At 43.9% G+C, this 16,951-nt stretch overlaps 2 protein-coding genes across 2 annotated transcripts; one reads left to right on the top strand and one right to left on the bottom strand.

Moving 5' to 3' along the window:
• Nucleotides 1–6,130: 6,130 nt before the first annotated feature.
• LOC114796999 (ceroid-lipofuscinosis neuronal protein 5-like) lies at nt 6,131–9,407 on the top strand. Its single transcript, XM_028991574.1, has 4 exons — nt 6,131–6,296; nt 6,769–6,943; nt 7,016–7,241; nt 8,216–9,407. The coding sequence occupies exons 1-4, from the start codon at nt 6,223–6,225 to the stop codon at nt 8,701–8,703; spliced, it is 963 nt and encodes a 320-aa protein (XP_028847407.1). The 5' UTR covers nt 6,131–6,222; the 3' UTR covers nt 8,704–9,407.
• On the bottom strand, nt 8,891–16,311 carry LOC114796998 (F-box/LRR-repeat protein 3-like). Its single transcript, XM_028991573.1, has 5 exons — nt 16,046–16,311; nt 13,181–13,541; nt 12,772–12,894; nt 12,518–12,689; nt 8,891–11,628 (listed from the first exon to the last, which is right to left on the bottom strand). Exons 2-5 carry the CDS (start codon nt 13,538–13,540, stop codon nt 10,988–10,990), a joined length of 1,296 nt encoding a protein of 431 aa, XP_028847406.1. The 5' UTR covers nt 13,541; nt 16,046–16,311; the 3' UTR covers nt 8,891–10,987.
• Between the last annotated feature and the right edge of the window lie 640 nt (nt 16,312–16,951).

Raw genomic sequence — 16,951 nt, forward strand, 5'->3', positions numbered from 1 at the left:
TGTTAAATAAAGTGCTTTTCTAATGACTTTTTTTGTATTGTTTAATGTATATAACTTGTATTTGTGTTATATTTATTTTTATATTTCATTTTTTATTTTTCTCAGATTTAGAGAGATCTGGGGTGTGGCATGGGGATGAGTCTAATTGTTTTGTTTAGTTTTTTTGTATGAAAATGCTATGTTCCATTTTTGTATTGTGTTTTTGATTGTTTTAACTTAATAAAAACTTGTTCACAAAAAAAAGTGAAGTCTGTATGTTTAAAACAATTTACGATATATCAGTGTAGGAAATTCCGCTTTCCCTTGCAGTCACGGAGCAGCTGAATATGGAAATGGACCTGACATTTTGTTGTTTTTGTCAGTTAACACAAGCCCCCACCACATCACCCACCTACTTCCACCTGCAAACAGGTCAGAGCAGAAATTGCCAGTCCACGTGACCCAACGTGCTTAGTTACGGAAACCCCCAACCACTCTCCTTCCCTGCCATGCACTACCTCTTTTCCTCTTTATCTTTTTGGCCTCATCAGGCAGGTGACGGTTGTGACGGTTTAACTGAAAAAAAAGATGGATACACACTGGAGCCATTACAAACCTTACTTGACTGTTTAAATAATATAGTTGCATAGGAGATGGAGATAGGAGTGTACGGCACAACCACTATAGCATCTGTTTGCTTTTGTGACTGAAGGTCATGAAGGTAAAGAGAGGCGGATACTGTAGAAGGCGGATCCATTTAATCAAACAAACGGTTTTCTTTTGTTAGGAAAATGGTTTGCTTCCTCAATTGGGGGGAGGGGGTGTATGGCTGATAGACATTTTGGGGAAGGTTTTTGTTTTGTCTCTTTTAGGCTAATCCCCCGGGGTTTTTGATATCGCCTGCACCCTACCAGATGCTCGTCTGAAGTGGAGCAGGCCAGAGCTTTACATTTATTATGGTGTCATTTGGGTAGTATATATATATATATATTTATCTTTGTTTATATCATTGCTAATAACTATCATTACTGCCACTACTGTTATTATGATTATTCTCATACCTGTTAGTTATACCCGGTTGTTGGTCCCAGCATGTACGTGCCAGCAAACATTCCCAGCATTAAACTTCCACGGATCAGTGAAATGTGAGGAAAGGTTCTATGTGTGCACCTACTGTGAAACCAAGATGGCGCCGCGGATGGCAGCCTCGGTACTGCGCTCTCTCTTACTTTCTCTTTTTTTGTTTATTTTCTGCTTGTTTGGTCACTCAGATCACATCACTTTCTCCAGAGATCAACTGCTAAACTTCAGGCAGTCATCTCAAAGTTTTTTGGAGATTGTAGTCGGAGGAGCAGCGGCTATCTGTGGGGCTTGGCGGAGATGCAGGCGAGGGATGCGTGCGGGCGCGCTGGTGAAACTAGGCCAGCGGGGATTCCGCACTGCGCCCCCCTCCATCCACCTGGTGAACCTCCACTCCCTTCCCATCAAAATGGACGAGCTGCTGCTTCTCAACCAGACCAACATGGACTTTGCATGTTCTGCTGCTCTTTGCTTCACTGAAACGTGGCTCAGTGAACGCACCGCCGATGCGGCACTAAACCTGACAGGCTTCCACCTCCACATTTACATTTAAGGCATTTGGTAGATGCCGTTATCCAGAGCGACTTACAACGTGCTTTCAAGTTATCATCAATGAAGTGATCAGTTCCGGTTCACTAGGACCCCCAACTATGAATACAATCTTTTTATTCACTCTGTTGTAGATTCTGTACCCAAGTTCAACAACAAGAAAGTTACAAGTTAATCTAAATATTCCCTAAAGAGGAAGGTCTTGAGCTACCATTTGAAAATACTCAGTGACTGAGCTGTTCTGACCTCAAGGGGAAGTTCCCCCCCCCGAGGGGCCAAGACTGAGAAGAGTCTAGATGAATGTCTTCCTTTTACCTTTAGCAATGGAGGGACCAGGCGAGCAGTACTGGAGGCTCGGAGTATACGAGGTGCAGTGTGAGGTGTAATAAGGGCTGTGAGGTAGGATGGTGCTACTCCATGTCTGGCTTTGTAGGCCAGCATCAGTATTTTGAATCTGAAGCGTGCAGCTACTGGGAGCCAGTGCAGGGAACGTAGCAGAGGGGTGGTGTGGGAGAATTTGGGGAGGTTGAAGATCAGTTGTGCTGCTGCATTTTGTATGAGTTGTAGAGGTCGGCAAGTGATCTCGTGTAGAGGGAGAAAAGGAGAGGACCTAGCACTGAGCCTTGAGGGACACCAGTGGAGAGTCTACGTGAGGCAGAGGTGGATCCTTTCCATGTTACTTTGTATGATCGCTCATCAAGGCAAGGCAAACCACTGCCATGCTGAGCCCTGAATTCCAAGCCTCTTCAGGATTGACAAGAGAGTCTTGTGGTTAATGGTGTCAAATGCTGCAGAGAGGTCAAGGAGAATAAGTACAGATGACAGTTTTGCCAAACTGGCTGCATGTAGCTGCTCGGTAACAGCCAGAAGGGCCGTCTCTATAGAATGAGCTCCACCGCACAGACCGCGCATCGGTGCTCTTAGGAAAATCAAAGGGCGGCGGAATTTGTTTTTACATTAACGAAAGTTGGTGTACTGATGTCACAGTGTTACAGAAAGTCTGCAGCCCAAACCTGGAAACTTTTTTCATCATTGCAAACCATTTTATTCACCGCGGGAGTTTTTTTTCCCTTTGTTCTGGTCGGAGTTTACATTCCTCCTCAGGCCAACGCGAACGACGTGTTGTGCACGCTGGATGACCAGATCACCACCCTGGAAAGGAACTTCCCTGATTCTCTTTTTATTGTCCTTGGGGACTTCAACAGAGCTGAACCGAATCATGAACTCCCAAAATACAGACAACACATTGATTGCCCCACCAGGGAAAAAAATCACACTGGACCACTGTTACACCACCATAAGAGATGCATATCGCTCTGTTACCCGGGCAGCTTTGGGACATTCTGATCACTTCCTGGTCCATCTTATTCCAGTTTACAGGCAACAACGGGCCACGCCTGTGGTCAAAACTGTGAAGAAGTGGACCAATGCAGCAAAGCAGGAACTGCAGGACTGTTTTGACTGCACTGATTGGTCTGTTTTTGAAGCTGCATCTAAAAATCTGGATGAGCTGACAAACATTGTGACATCATATATCAGTTTCTGTGAAGATGTGTGTGTACCAACCAAAACCTTCTGCACATACAACAACAATAAACCATGGTCCACTCCCAAACTGCAGCATCTTCGCCAGGCCAAGGAGGACGCCTACAGAAGCGGTGACAAGGTCCTGTACAAGCAAGCCAGGAACACGCTGACCAGGGAGATCAAAGTGGCTAAAAGAAGCTACTCTGAGAAACTGAAAGAACGTTTCTCAGCCAACGACCCTGCGTCAGTCTGGAGAGGCCTGCGAGAGTTCACCAGCTACAGGTGACCCCAACCCCCTGTACCAGCAAACCAAGACCTGGCAGAAGAACTTAACACCTTCTACTGCAGGTTTGAGAGGGACAGATTCACATCCCTCAATCACCCCACCCCAGAGACAATGACCCCCATCACACCTCTCTCCCCTCCACCCTCCTCCCTCACCCACCCCTCCCCAGAGACAATGACCCCATCACTCACATATTATGACTTCTCCTTTTATTTTTTTTGTTTGTTTATTTGTTTTATTTGTTATTATTTCCCCCAGTAAATTTTTTTGCATTACATTGTAGAGAGCGCAAATTCATTCAAAATTTAATTTAACTGTGAACAGATAAAATAAAAAGGGAACAAGACTAGTAAATAAATTAAGAAAGCTAAAAATGCTTTGTGTTTAAAGAGAACATAAGACAGGCACCACTAGGCAGAGGCTATGGATACTGCACTGACACAGTATGTAGCAGAATGTGAATGTTAAGTAAAAAATCAATTAAATTAATGATTTACAGTGTTGAGATTCCATTTCATGTAAGATTGGCTTGGCCCACACCCAGGGTTGGGGTGTGGGCATCCCATCCCAGCACCCACCCATACAGCCAATAACAGGCTAAATAGGATTTTCATTCATTCAAATTTTATTTGTCACATACATGTAGTGACTCGTCCTTGAGCACTTTGTTTGCTCCATGCAGGCCTGTGTTGACTGACTTGTGTAGTCAGGGACAACATGAAGGACTTCCTATGCTAGAGCAGAGTGCATGGCAACTGGAATCCTTATAAGACATGACTGCTTAATTAAAGTTGCTTCATTAAGCCCAAACAGGGCGCCAGAACATAAACCCTTTTCTAATCCGCCCTTGTTTTGTCATACTAGACTGAGATATGCAAAATCATTTTCTAATACTTAAACAGCAGCAGAGCAATGATTTAGGCAGCAACAATTCTCTCACTCTCTCTCACACACACACACTGAGTAGCCATTGATGAGGAATGTGTTTAGTTTTTTTTTACTGGTTCTTCCCACATCATGAACCAGTGGTCATCTGCAGGTGCTGTGCTGTTGTGGCCATAATTTAGAAATATATATTATCGCTCATCTCCAGTGGTATAGTGGGGATTTTCTAAATTGGCAGAGGTCATTTTTATAACACTATGAGTGCACATAATGCACATTGTCAGAACCCTTCTTGTGGCGGATTTCTAAAAATATAGTTTTCACACTACACCAATGTATGTCTGTGTGTGCGTGTGTGTGTTATCAGACCGCAGAAGAAGAGGAAGACCTCTTATCTACAGATACTGATTATCTATTTCCGGCTCACGTGGTACAACAGATCCTTTGTAGCTGACATTTAGTCAGTACAGCATATAATCAGTTCCAACCTCCAAGCCAAAGATGACTTGCAGCGCACAGGTTAGTATAATTCCATCAAATAATAAAAGAGATAAATATGCACCCATACTAATCATAGGTCTAACCAACACTAAATTTGGCAGAATTCTAAAAGGCATGTGTTAAAGCAAACCAATTAAAGCTGACTATTCTTGGTGACCTTGGAGTACATTGCCATGAGTACAATATTTATATCATTTTTAGATGCAGCAATTTCATTTCTTGGTGTGTGGTGCTATCTGCTGGACAGACAGTGTGACATCTAATCATGATGTAAATTAAAACACTTTAAACAAGTCTTTATTCTGAGTCTTTATAATTATGATATTTTAACGTTAGTGCACATCTAAACCGTGGATGTGAGACATCTGTTTCAGGGAATCCCTTCATTTATAGAGTGTTGACATGAAGGATGACATTGGTGGACAGTAATGTGGTAATTTGGCTCAGACAAAACCTAAACAGACCTGTACACTCACAGGATTTATACACGTTTTATGAGTTTTTACAGTGGATTATAAAAATGTCTAAAAACAGGAAGATATTTGTCAGCTACAAAAAAAATGTCAGTTATAAAAAAATCATTTGTAAGCTATATAAATGTCCACTACCGGTCAAAAGTTTGGAAGCAGCTACTCTGTGGCGCTTATGGAGACAAAGATGAAGAACCCAACACAGGACACATATTGTAGCGAACAGGCTCGGTGATGGGGAGGGAAGAGACGATGACACAGCCGAGCAGCTCCAAGACCCCCAGAGGCGGCCATATGTAAATTAGCCCTGTCCTATTGGTGCAAACGCTACAATATTTAGTATCTTCTGTAGCAGGAGAATGTATCTAAAATTCATCTCTACAGTTGTTTGGAAACGGGAAAAAAAACAATTTTATTGTAGAGTGGAAGTAAATAATCATAGACGTTCAGCTTTCGAAACGAGACACATTTATATATGCTTACATGTCAATTTTATCTTTAACCCCACAAAAACTTTTTAAAATAAATAACATATAAAAACAATAGACAACATAATGACGAGAGAAATAACACATGGACATGTTTGAATGAATTTAGTGTTTAAACTGGTATAAGAGTGGCGTGAGACGAGGACAGCTAACGAGTTTTAAACGTCTTCGATTCTGTTCATGATCATGAATCTTGTGACATAATGTTCTACGCGTGATTTATCATGTGAACGCCTTACTTTCGTCGATCCAGGAAGTAAATATCGAGGTAAACAAACGGGTAGATCGTACAACGCGCCTTCTGATTCGCTGAAATGCCTGCAGACAACGAGCGCCGATTCTTACAATTGGTTGCCCGTCGTCCAATCAGATCAAACGTCACAGACTTCCCGTCAAGGAACTTGTCGCGGTCCAGAACGCGACCCGCGGCGACGAGTGTCCCCGGAGGAGCTGTGACATGATCCGAGCGGCGTTGCTCGTGTGTTCGGCGCTCCAATCCGCCGGGAGCCGCGTCTGGCCGGTGCCGTACAGGTTATTACATTTACACGCCGGAACCTGTAGTCGACAGACATTCATGAAATCTAAAAAATTACACCTTCACAAAGTCACGTGTGTCTGTGGACACACGCACGCTGTTTTTTTCTATTGCTGCAGCAATAGATAAAGTGTGAAAACGCGAGATACTGCAGCGGCTCTTCTGCTCGCTGTTGACGACATGCGACGTTTCAAAATAAAACCCCAATTCCAACCCAAAACCGAACCCTGTTATCTACGGCTTTCACACGTGTGAAAGTGCACGACGTACATGTATTTATAGCGCAACTATATTGATGTAAATTAAATAATTCCGTCTTTCCATTTGGAACTTTTATTTTGAAACGTTGCATACCGTCAAAAGTGCAGCGAGCAGCTGAATTATTATCGCATTTTCACAAATTATCGGCTGCAGCAACTGAAAACGCAACGTGTGCGAAAGTTAACTTGTTTTTGATGAACCTTCCAGGCGGTTCGACCACCGTCCAGATGTGGATCCGTACTGCCAGGCGCTGTATCCGTTCTGTCCCGCCGGGGACCGGGACGGCCGAGTCCCTTACATGAGAGACTCGGACGTCATCTCGGTCTTCCGACTCCAGGCGCCGGTGTGGGAGTTCAAGTATGGAGATCTGCTGGGGAAGTTTGTGAGTACACCTTTACATTATAACAGTGCTGACGAAATATTAGTAAGCATAGCAATATATGATTTTTTGTAGCACATTATGCACGATGCGATTGGGTTCCAAAGCGCGGAGACTGAGCAGAACTACACCATGGAGTGGTACGAACTCCATCAGCTGGGAAACTGCACGTTTCCTCACCTGCGGAAGGACGTCAGCGCCCCCTTCTGGTGCAACCAGGGTGCGGCCTGTGTGTACGGGGGGATAGACGATGTGCACTGGCTGCAGAACGGCACGCTGGAGAAAGTGGGAGAGATCTCAGGTAGAACGGGTTTACGGATACGGAATGGTCCCCGAACTACAGCTCGTTTTCGGGAAGATCCTGATACATGAAGTCAAGTGATTGTCATTGTGAAGCACTGCAGCACAGCACACGGTGACACAACGAAATGTGTCGTCTGCCTTGGTGAGCAGTGTGCAGCCATGACAGGCGCCCGGGGAGCAGTGTGTGGGGACGGTACTTCGCTCAGTGGCACCTTGGTGGATTGGGATTCGAACCCACAACCTTCCAATTACGGGGCTTCCTTACCCACTAAAGCCACCACTGCCCACAAGGGTTTCTGCCCGGATTCGAACCAAGGACCTCTCGCAGGTAAAGCGGATGTGATAACCGTGTCACTTGAGTGATTCTGAGTGACTAGGTTGAACCTTCTTAAAGACCCTGAAACCATTCTGGCTCCTTCCGCCGGCGTGGGTTCCCTCCAGGCTCTCTGGTCTCCCCCACCATCCACATGCATGAGTAGGTGAACCGCATGGTGTATGTATGCGCCACGGTGACCTGGTGACCTTTTCTACAAAACACTGAATGCAAAATGTTTGAGATGGTAAACCTTGTTCTGATTTTTTTTCCATCATGTCATTCCGTCTGTTTCCTTGTTGAACTACATTTGTGTGGTGGCCTAGTGGGTGAGGAAGCAGACCCGTAATCGGAAGGTTGCTGGTCCCCTTGAACAAAGTACCGTCCCCACACGCTGCTCCCTGGGCACCTTTCATGGCTGCCCACTGCTCACCAAGGGTGATCACTTCACCTCCCCTTTCATTTAATAACCGCTTAAAACAGAGTATCAGATGAATAACTGTCCTTCAACCTCCTGTCGTTACCCCACTGTTTAATAGATACCGACAGCCAAAAACGGTTTGGGGACCACTGTAACCGTCTTTTACCGGAGGCCATTTAAGTCAATCCCACGTCTGTGTGGTCCTAGAAAATGAACCACTTTCCATTGGTTTCCTCAGGTAGGCAGTTTAACGACATGACCCGTTGGGTTCAGGAGGACAACGGCACCGGGATTTACTACGAGACGTGGACAGTAAAGTCTGACCCAGGCGCAAACTCAACCGTTTGGTTTGAGTCGTACGACTGCTCGCAGTTCGTGCACCGTACCTACAGGAAACTTGCGGAGCTCGGTGCCAAGCTGTCCAGCAGGACTCAGACCAACTACACCAAGATTTACCTGTACAGCGGCGAACCAAGCTACCTGGGAGATGACTCCATCTTTCACCAACCCTCCACGAAGGCGCTGGCCACCGACATACGAAACTTTTACTCTTATTTCCAGCCACACCAGTCAATTGTGGAGATTCTAAGGAGCATCACGGAGGCCTTTGAAAAGGTGGCGATAAAAAGGAGCTTCTACTTGTTCTATAACTTCGAATACTGGCACTTGCCCATGAAGCCGCCCTACATTCAGATCACATACGAGGAGGTTCCCCTTCCTCGCTGAGATGGTGGGCCCTGCTTTCAATCTGCAACTAAGTACAGCGCTGCGTGCCAAGCGTGGGACTTGCTGGATAGTGGAGCTCATTAACTTTAATCTGAATTCATGTGTTCTGATGTGTTCAGAGATTCAGCTTGTTGTTTTGCTAAGCATTTGATTAAAAACGAGAAAAAACACACACAAACTAATGTGAAACAGTTTGATCAAAACTTTATTACAAAAAAAGGATTTAATTTTATTGGAACAAACTACCGAGGGAAATAGCATTAGACATGGGACCAGCACCAATCCATTTGAAGCAGGTTCAGCCTTTAATAGATTAGCTTCCGCCTCCATTCCTAGCTTATATACTTTTAACTATATTGTGGTACTTATTGTGCAAATTGAACATACAAATTAGGACTAAGGGCTAATCGGTACATTCAGGGACTATTGGCTGTAATAATCAGAGTAAATTGAGAAGTAAATGAGAATACAGTAAAGAAACAGGGCAATTGCAGTCAGAATGGCTCATTCACAAAAATGTTCTCAGAAGATATGAATCATATGGCTTATATTTAAACATTAGGATTAACATATGTAAGGAATATTGCAATGGGAACTGATTTATATTCCCCCACAAATATTTTTTTTTCTATGTACACCTTTATGTGTCTTGTTCATAAAACAAGCATCAGAGAACTGCTTTTCGAATAAAACAATAAGCCATACTCGCTGTGGGAATGAATTAATGGGGTAATAAAGGCTAAAAATGCATGAAAACGAGTCTGACGACTAAAACACCACATTTGCACTTGTAAGAAAGATACTTGCCAGCAGAACAGAAATTCAAAAACCCTGACTGGGCCAAATAGAGATATAGTTACATTTCTATTCATATCTTCAAACACACAGCATTTTATATACAGATAAATAAGCTGCACTTCCTTCTTAAAGGAAAATTTACATAACGTTTCACTCATGATTTACTGTCGGTTGAGGTTTCGATACGGTATATGATGAATCAGCCAGTCAATACTAAAGAAATGCATGATGGGAATGGGAAACATCCAAAAAATGTTTAGCTTGACACGTGAAACAAAAAGAGAATAATAGAATAGATTTTAAACGCATATACAATACAACGTTCCTTAGATCCTCAGCAATTCATGCCAACATCAGTCCCACACTCTTGCTTTTCATTTGTAACCAACACAAAATCAATTTCCTACAACTTCACCTTCCCATTCCACTCCATTCCACTTGCAGCTATTGCTTTTAAGACTATTTAAAAATTTTGCAAGGTTGGATATCCCTAGAGAGATCAATATCCTCATCCTGTCTTCTAGAAAATAGATCTGTTTACTTCCCCCTAGATTTCCAGGACTAGTTAATGGGGTACATAAGTAAGGTGCATCTCTGATCTATACAGAAACTGTGTATATACAAGGAAGATTGTGCTCAAAGACAAAACAATAGAATAAATTAAAATCATTGACAAAATTTTTATACTGTACACCTTCACTAAAAAGATTCATTTCATTACTGAAAGCATGCTGTATAACACACAGAAATCCCTTCAGAAATTTGGTGCACGGCCTTTGTCCAAAGTCAATTATAAAAAAAGAAAAGAGAAAGAGACTGTAAATACAGATTTGTTACTGTTATATATTGTTAAAATCGTTTAAATAATTCATAAATTATTATGATACTTTGGTTCAAAAACAGAACTGGGTATCCAATTGAAATTACAGTCCAATAACAGCATAAATTAATCTCACCAAACTAAGTTTATGTTTGAGTTATGTACCCACCCATATGCTAAAAAATGTAATAATAGGTGCTCTGGTGCATTGTTGAATGTTTATAATGTGGCATATATCCTGAATCCTGATTGGCCATCCTGGCAACTTGTGTAAAAACCGTGCACAAAGGCTGAAAGTGTTTGGTTTGCACCGCTATTCTGATCCCAGCCTACACCGCCACATCCGTTTTTCATTTCCTTTGGTTTCTCTGTAAAGGGAAAAGCTCTAGAAAGTGACATTTTAACCTTTAGTCCTGACCCTCTCTCATCTTTAGCAGTTCAATGTTCTGGACTGCTTCTATACAAACCCAAATTCTCCAATTTACATTACATTTTACACCAAAAGTCACGTTAAATATACCCTTTACTAGCTGAGCCGCACAAAATGTTCTCAGGACAGAACCGACGAAAAGGTACTATTTACAGGGGTGTAAAAACTACACACATCTGTTGGCCACGTTACATGACTTGGTAAGGATATTCCTACAAAGCGCTGGGACCCTGGCATTACCACGTGGGCATCATGTCTGGGAACCAGACTCGGCCCAGGTGCTTGGACACCTCCCAGTGGATTTCGTCCAGGCCGAACTTCTGGTCAGGGATGAGCACCTCCTCCATGATGGACAGCTGCGAGAGGCGGCGTCCGCACATCTTGACAAACTCCACGAAGGCGCTGCAGGACACCTCGCACTCGCCCAGCCCGATGGCGGTCAGGTGCTGGCAGCGCTCCGCGATGCGGATCAGCTCCTCGTCCAGGGGACGCAGGCCGTTGGCGCACACCACCAGCTCGACCAGGCGCGGGCAGTTCATGCCCACCCGACCCAGGACCTCCTTGCTGACAGAGCGGCCGAAGTAGAGGTGCGTGACCGGGATCTCCTCGCGGAAGAACGGGCCGAACTCGTCCTCGTACAGGAAGAAGTACATGACCAGGTTGAACTTGGGCGAGTGGCGCACCATGGCGTCCCAGCTGCTCTTCTTGATGGTGTGGAACTGCTGGCCGGGGTTCTCGCTCACCACGTCGATGCGCAGGTGCTCCAGGTGGACGTGCTTCTCGGAGGACAGGGCCAGCAGGAGCTCGTCGCTCAGCAGGTGGTAGTTGAGGGCCAGTTCCCTCAGGCCGTGGCACTGGTCCGCAACGCAGAGGATACCTGTAACGCAAAAAAAAAAAAAAAACATTAAATACTGTATTTTTGTATAATATAGTGCAGGACATATAGGGTTTAAAATTTTTTACTATCATGTTGCATGTTTCACAAACAGAGTTTAACCTCCATTCATGCTTATTTTCACAAATGATAAATGAACCTGGTTCGCAGCACCATGGCTCACTGGCAGCCAGCCGGTCACTGCGGTTTTCGTGATCATGTCTTGGTGAGGTTGTCCAGTTAAAAAACAAGAATAATCAGTCATGACCATTTTCCGAACTGGAGCGCAGGATCTTCCAAGTAACTGACGGCAGCATCGATCCGGCTCAACAGACAGGCCCCGCCCTGCATTGGCACCCGTCTCCCTGTAGCTACAGCCTTCGAGAACCTCAACTCACCTCCAACTTTTACGGTTGCGTGCAATGTATTATACTACTACATTAAACAGTGTCGTCGGGCCGTATGCTTCTGCTGTGATTGTGTCTCTGTGTCCGTGTTCCTTTTAGGTTGCTGTGGTGGGAGGAGCTTCATGCCTACCAGCTCTGATTGGATGCAGGAGATGCTTTAAGGAGACCTCAGACTGGGTTCAGGAGGTCTGCTAGAGATCTCGCCCTGTGGTTATGGTTTGTGTAGGTTGCTCTGTATATAAGATTGCCTGAGTGTTGGTTTGTTGTTAGTTGTCCCCTCATACCCCCCCCTTTGTTAGGCTACCGTCTGGTGTGTGTATTTGTGTAGTGAATGTCTCTTTGGTTATTTGTATATAGTCTCACTGTAAATAAATGCACTTTTGTACCATTTGGTAGCCTTTGTGTGTCTCACTACCCCCAAACCCCTCCTGGTCAAGTTCCTCTACACCCCTAGACCAGGACGTGACACTATGATGCAGACGTACCGGCTGGGGAGACGTGTGGACAGCTGCTCATCTTCAACAGCTTCAAAGTATCACTGTTATTTGCCACAAGGACCTTGAGGGACGGGTCATCCACTGGGGTGTCGTCAATCTTTAGCGAAGACAGCGACTTGGAGTTTACAAAGACCACCGTCAGGGCGGAGATGAAGTGTGACTGGTGTGAACAAGAGGAACAAAACCAATCAATAAAATCGGAACCTTTCTGAAGAAACGCATGACATTTATCCGGAGACTACCTTTGGTAACTCCATAAAGCTGGGCCGTGCTGTAGATATGAGCCCCAGTGTCTTTAAAGAGCAGTTGACCAGCTGAGACAGGATATCACACGCTGCCTCCGCCGACTCCGTACTGCTGTCCACCTGCAAGGTGCAACCAAGACGTACCGTCAGCAGCCTGACACAACGTTAAAACCGGTCACAGCAAACATCTAACATGCAGCAGGAACAATTACTAGCAAGCCAGCGAAAGACATTTCCTTTTTAACATGAAATAATGTTAAAAAGAAAGAGAGCAGGTTTATTGCTCAGGTGTGGTGAGAATTCTTTTTTTCTTTTTAACATTTTTGCTTAATTTTATGTTAATAGACATACAAAACGTTCCCTCTCTTGGCCGTGTCCAAATGGAAATATCGATCTCTGATCTCACCTTGAAGCTGACAAACTGGAGGTGGTTGGAGTGCCTTTTGATGATCTGCTTGATAAGGTCAGGATGGGTGGCTTTCAGGTAAGAGCTGGCCGGCTGATTGAGTTCGAACTCAAAGCATCGCCAAAGCTCTGGCATGTGGAAGGCGTGATTCCAGCCGCGGGACACCTGCGAGGCGAACGCCCGGTCTAACAGGGGAAGGTACTGAAAGATGTGCAGGAGGATCTCCTGGGGCAGGCAGGCCCACTTGGACTCGGCGTCCGCAGGGTCTTCGCTCTGCTGCCTCAGCCTCTTGAATGAGTCCATTGGCCCGTCAGATGACGAGTTGCTGTCGTCAGCGTTTCCGGATAAAACTCTTTTCATTCTGTACACGAGGGCAGTCATATTATTACTATACACATCAATTCAAATCCTCATTATATAGTATATTATGTAGTGCAATGAGTGGCTAAATCAATTTAAAATAATTTTATTTAAAATAATTTTAATTAACATGAATTATAAAAAAATTGCCAATAACATTTTGTAAACAAACTTTGATTTTGGCTGGGAAAACAGTTAAAAAAAAAAGATCATGTGGAAGAATGGAATCATTGTTTAATTGATTTTATTGAATGTGTGAAATTGTAAAAAGTTTAAAGATGAGGGAATGAAGGGTAAGAATGGGGTTATTGTTAAATTAGTTTATTTGGTAAAATGGTTGAAATTGTAAAAATAATTTCATCGCATACTACCACTTACATCAGATACATTAACAAGCGTGGCCATAATGAATCACGTTAAATTTGGTGATGTTTGGAACCTGTTCAAAAATTAGCAGGTTACAAATGTTAATGTGGTTACAGTCGTGTGATTGTTGAAATATGTGGTGGTTGGAAGGCTGAAAGTGTGACCACTGATGCTCTGTAAAAAGCATGGAAGTGAATGGGAGGGTTGATAGGATAAAGATGAGTGGAGGATAGAGGGATGAGTGGAAAGAGGATACATGTGGTTGAATAGGTTAAATTGATGAATAGTTGATATACGTGGTGGTTGGAAGGCTAAAACTGTGATCATTATTGCTCTGTAAAAAGCATGGGATTCAATGGGAGGATGAAGGGATGAAAAGAAGGGGTGTAGGATAGGGGGATGAGTGGAAGGAGGTTAAATTGGTTACATTGGTTGAATAGGTGAAATATGTGATTGTTGGAAGGCTGAAACTGTGATGTTAAATGCATGGGACTGAATTGGAGAATGGAGTGATAAAAAAGAAGTGGAAGGGAAAAAGTGAAAGGAAAAATAAAGTTGGCCTTAGATAAATGAACTTCTGGTCACTTGGTGATTTGAGTAAATGAACTCAAATAGGGGGTCATGGAGATGCGGACCATTGAGTTTCGGATGTCTATGATAAAAAATGTGAACATGAGAGCTCATCAAAAAGTGGTGCCATGTTATTTCTATGTGAAATGTCAATCAAATAAATGAGTGTGGCACATGGGCATGAGTCAAATATCGTTTTTAAAAAAGCAAACACACACACTGTCCACTATGGGTTGAATAAAAGTGGGAAATTTGGAGGATGTGAAATGAAAACTTTTTTTTTTGGAAAAGAATAATAATAAGAACAAGATTTTGGCTTTCCAAGACAAAATAATTCATTAATGTAGTTTAAAATATTTGAAAATGTATCTAATTTTTGGCACATTACGCGCATCATGAGCTACTTCATTGTCAGTCTGACCCATCATCGTAAGTGGGCGGGACTAACGGTGATCTGGCCTGTGTCCTTTCCAACATGGCGCTACCTTTCAAGTAGCTCCAACTACCGCAATAAACTCCAACTCCGCTTCACCCGCTGCACGTTCGCGTTCAGAATGCCCTGCTTTTTGGAAAAACCAGCCATGAATTTCAGCGCCATTCTGGAAGGAAACAGCCTCAGACCAAACCAATCGCCTGTACAGGATCAAGTTAGATCAGCGTTAGTCCCGCCCACTTACTTTGACGCGTCAGATTCACAGATAGCAGTAATTCATTATGATCTTAAATGCACCTAATATATTTAATTGATCATGTTTTTATTTCCATTTTTTTATAATTGATAACGACGTTTTAATTTCTTAATTTAAATAATTGTACATTATTTAATTATGAATCCATTTAGCTATTTTATTTTGGCACTCGTAGTACTCCATATTATGCTTCCCATGCATGATAAAGGATAAAAATGACCACATTTCATTAATTAACCCATCAGTTGACAGACTTGCAAGTTGAGAGCTTTAAAAAGGCTGATTTATCATCGTGAACGGCAACACTACAATTCTCACCCGTTTCCCCGACTGAAACGACTAGAAAAATGTATTGAGGTCACACACTCTTTTACCCCCCGAGTCTAAAGAGATGCCTGCTATTACACAGCCATGCTCCCGAAAACCTGGGCAAGTGTCACCCTTTATACAAAGCCTGTTATTCTCAGGCAAAAAGGGTTTTCCAAACCAGGTGCCTAGTTTTCCCACTCTTTTTCATTAAAGCTGTTTTTTTTTTTTATTCATTCACACTGATGCACTGTATATGTCCGCGGTTCCATTTTAATCCCTTTTATTTCTCTATCAATTGCACCATCCCACGCGTGCGACGTACGTGTCGCTGGTCCACGCAGAACTTCCCGTGCGGGGATTTTCCGCTTCAGACACTTCTAAACACGAACCCTGCATTCCGAAGTCGACAGGACGGAGCACAGCTTTGCGTATTAATTATGAACACGAGTTAAACTGGTTAGTGGGTAAATCAGTCGGCACTTGTCATCGTCATTACTGCGACGACAGCTAAGATCTCAGATGGCCAAATGACGTAGAAAGATAAACCAAGCGCGTCGTTTATTCCTCTTACCTGCTGGAGATCGCGCTGAATGTCGGCGGCCGATTGTTTCGAAATCGCGGTCAGCCTGGAGCCACGCTCGAAAACCTCATTCGAGCGGACAAAACCACCCTCATTGGGGCATTTACCGACAGCGGCGAGGCACTCGGCGGGGCAGGGCACGGCGCGTCCGCGTCTTCGCCGCTTTACCCAGTGACCTAGTTCCGCAGCTCGGCCGCCGGGGACTCAGCTGGCCGCCGTCGGAAAATGGACGCCGATGTTGTTGTTGAGTGCGAGGTTGCCAGATCTCGCGAGAGAACCAGGAAACCAGGGCGCAATTAGAAGCTGTGTGCTGATGACATGGCACGACTGGACTACACGAGGAAATGACATTTAGGCTAAAGAGGCTTTTTAGCAAATTGTGTCTCACAATGAATCCACAAATAAAAGACTTAAACAAGCGCGCCCAAACAAACCTTCCCCGCGGGAATGATTTAATTAGCCCAGCTGACACAGAGACGTAGCTGGGAATTCTGGAGTTACTTCATCCCATTAGCCACGGTCCACCACTGACATCGCATTGATTTAGCAGAGAAGGTCTTTAGTGCTACCAACAGTTCGCAACTAGGCAACTGATAATAAAGTCTGAAGAAAAAAAAAGTCGCTTATACTGAGCGGACTTGGCAACACGGGGCAATGGATTATGGGGAGTGACGTGCTGATCCAAGACCAGAATCCGCGCTCCTTGTACGTGTTCCCGCCAACGAGCGACATGGGAAATTGCTGATCCCAGATCAGCTGAGTCAATAAGAACCTACACAACACGTAATTGACAGCTGAGGCGCGGATGGTGGCCCAGCTTTTTTCGTCCAAAAAAAAAAAAAAAAAAAGCAATCTGACGATATTATTTAAAACGAAACACAGTATATAAGCAACTGA

Source organism: Denticeps clupeoides, chromosome 9, assembly GCF_900700375.1.
Source record: "Denticeps clupeoides chromosome 9, fDenClu1.1, whole genome shotgun sequence".
Taxonomy (NCBI): domain Eukaryota; kingdom Metazoa; phylum Chordata; class Actinopteri; order Clupeiformes; family Denticipitidae; genus Denticeps; species Denticeps clupeoides.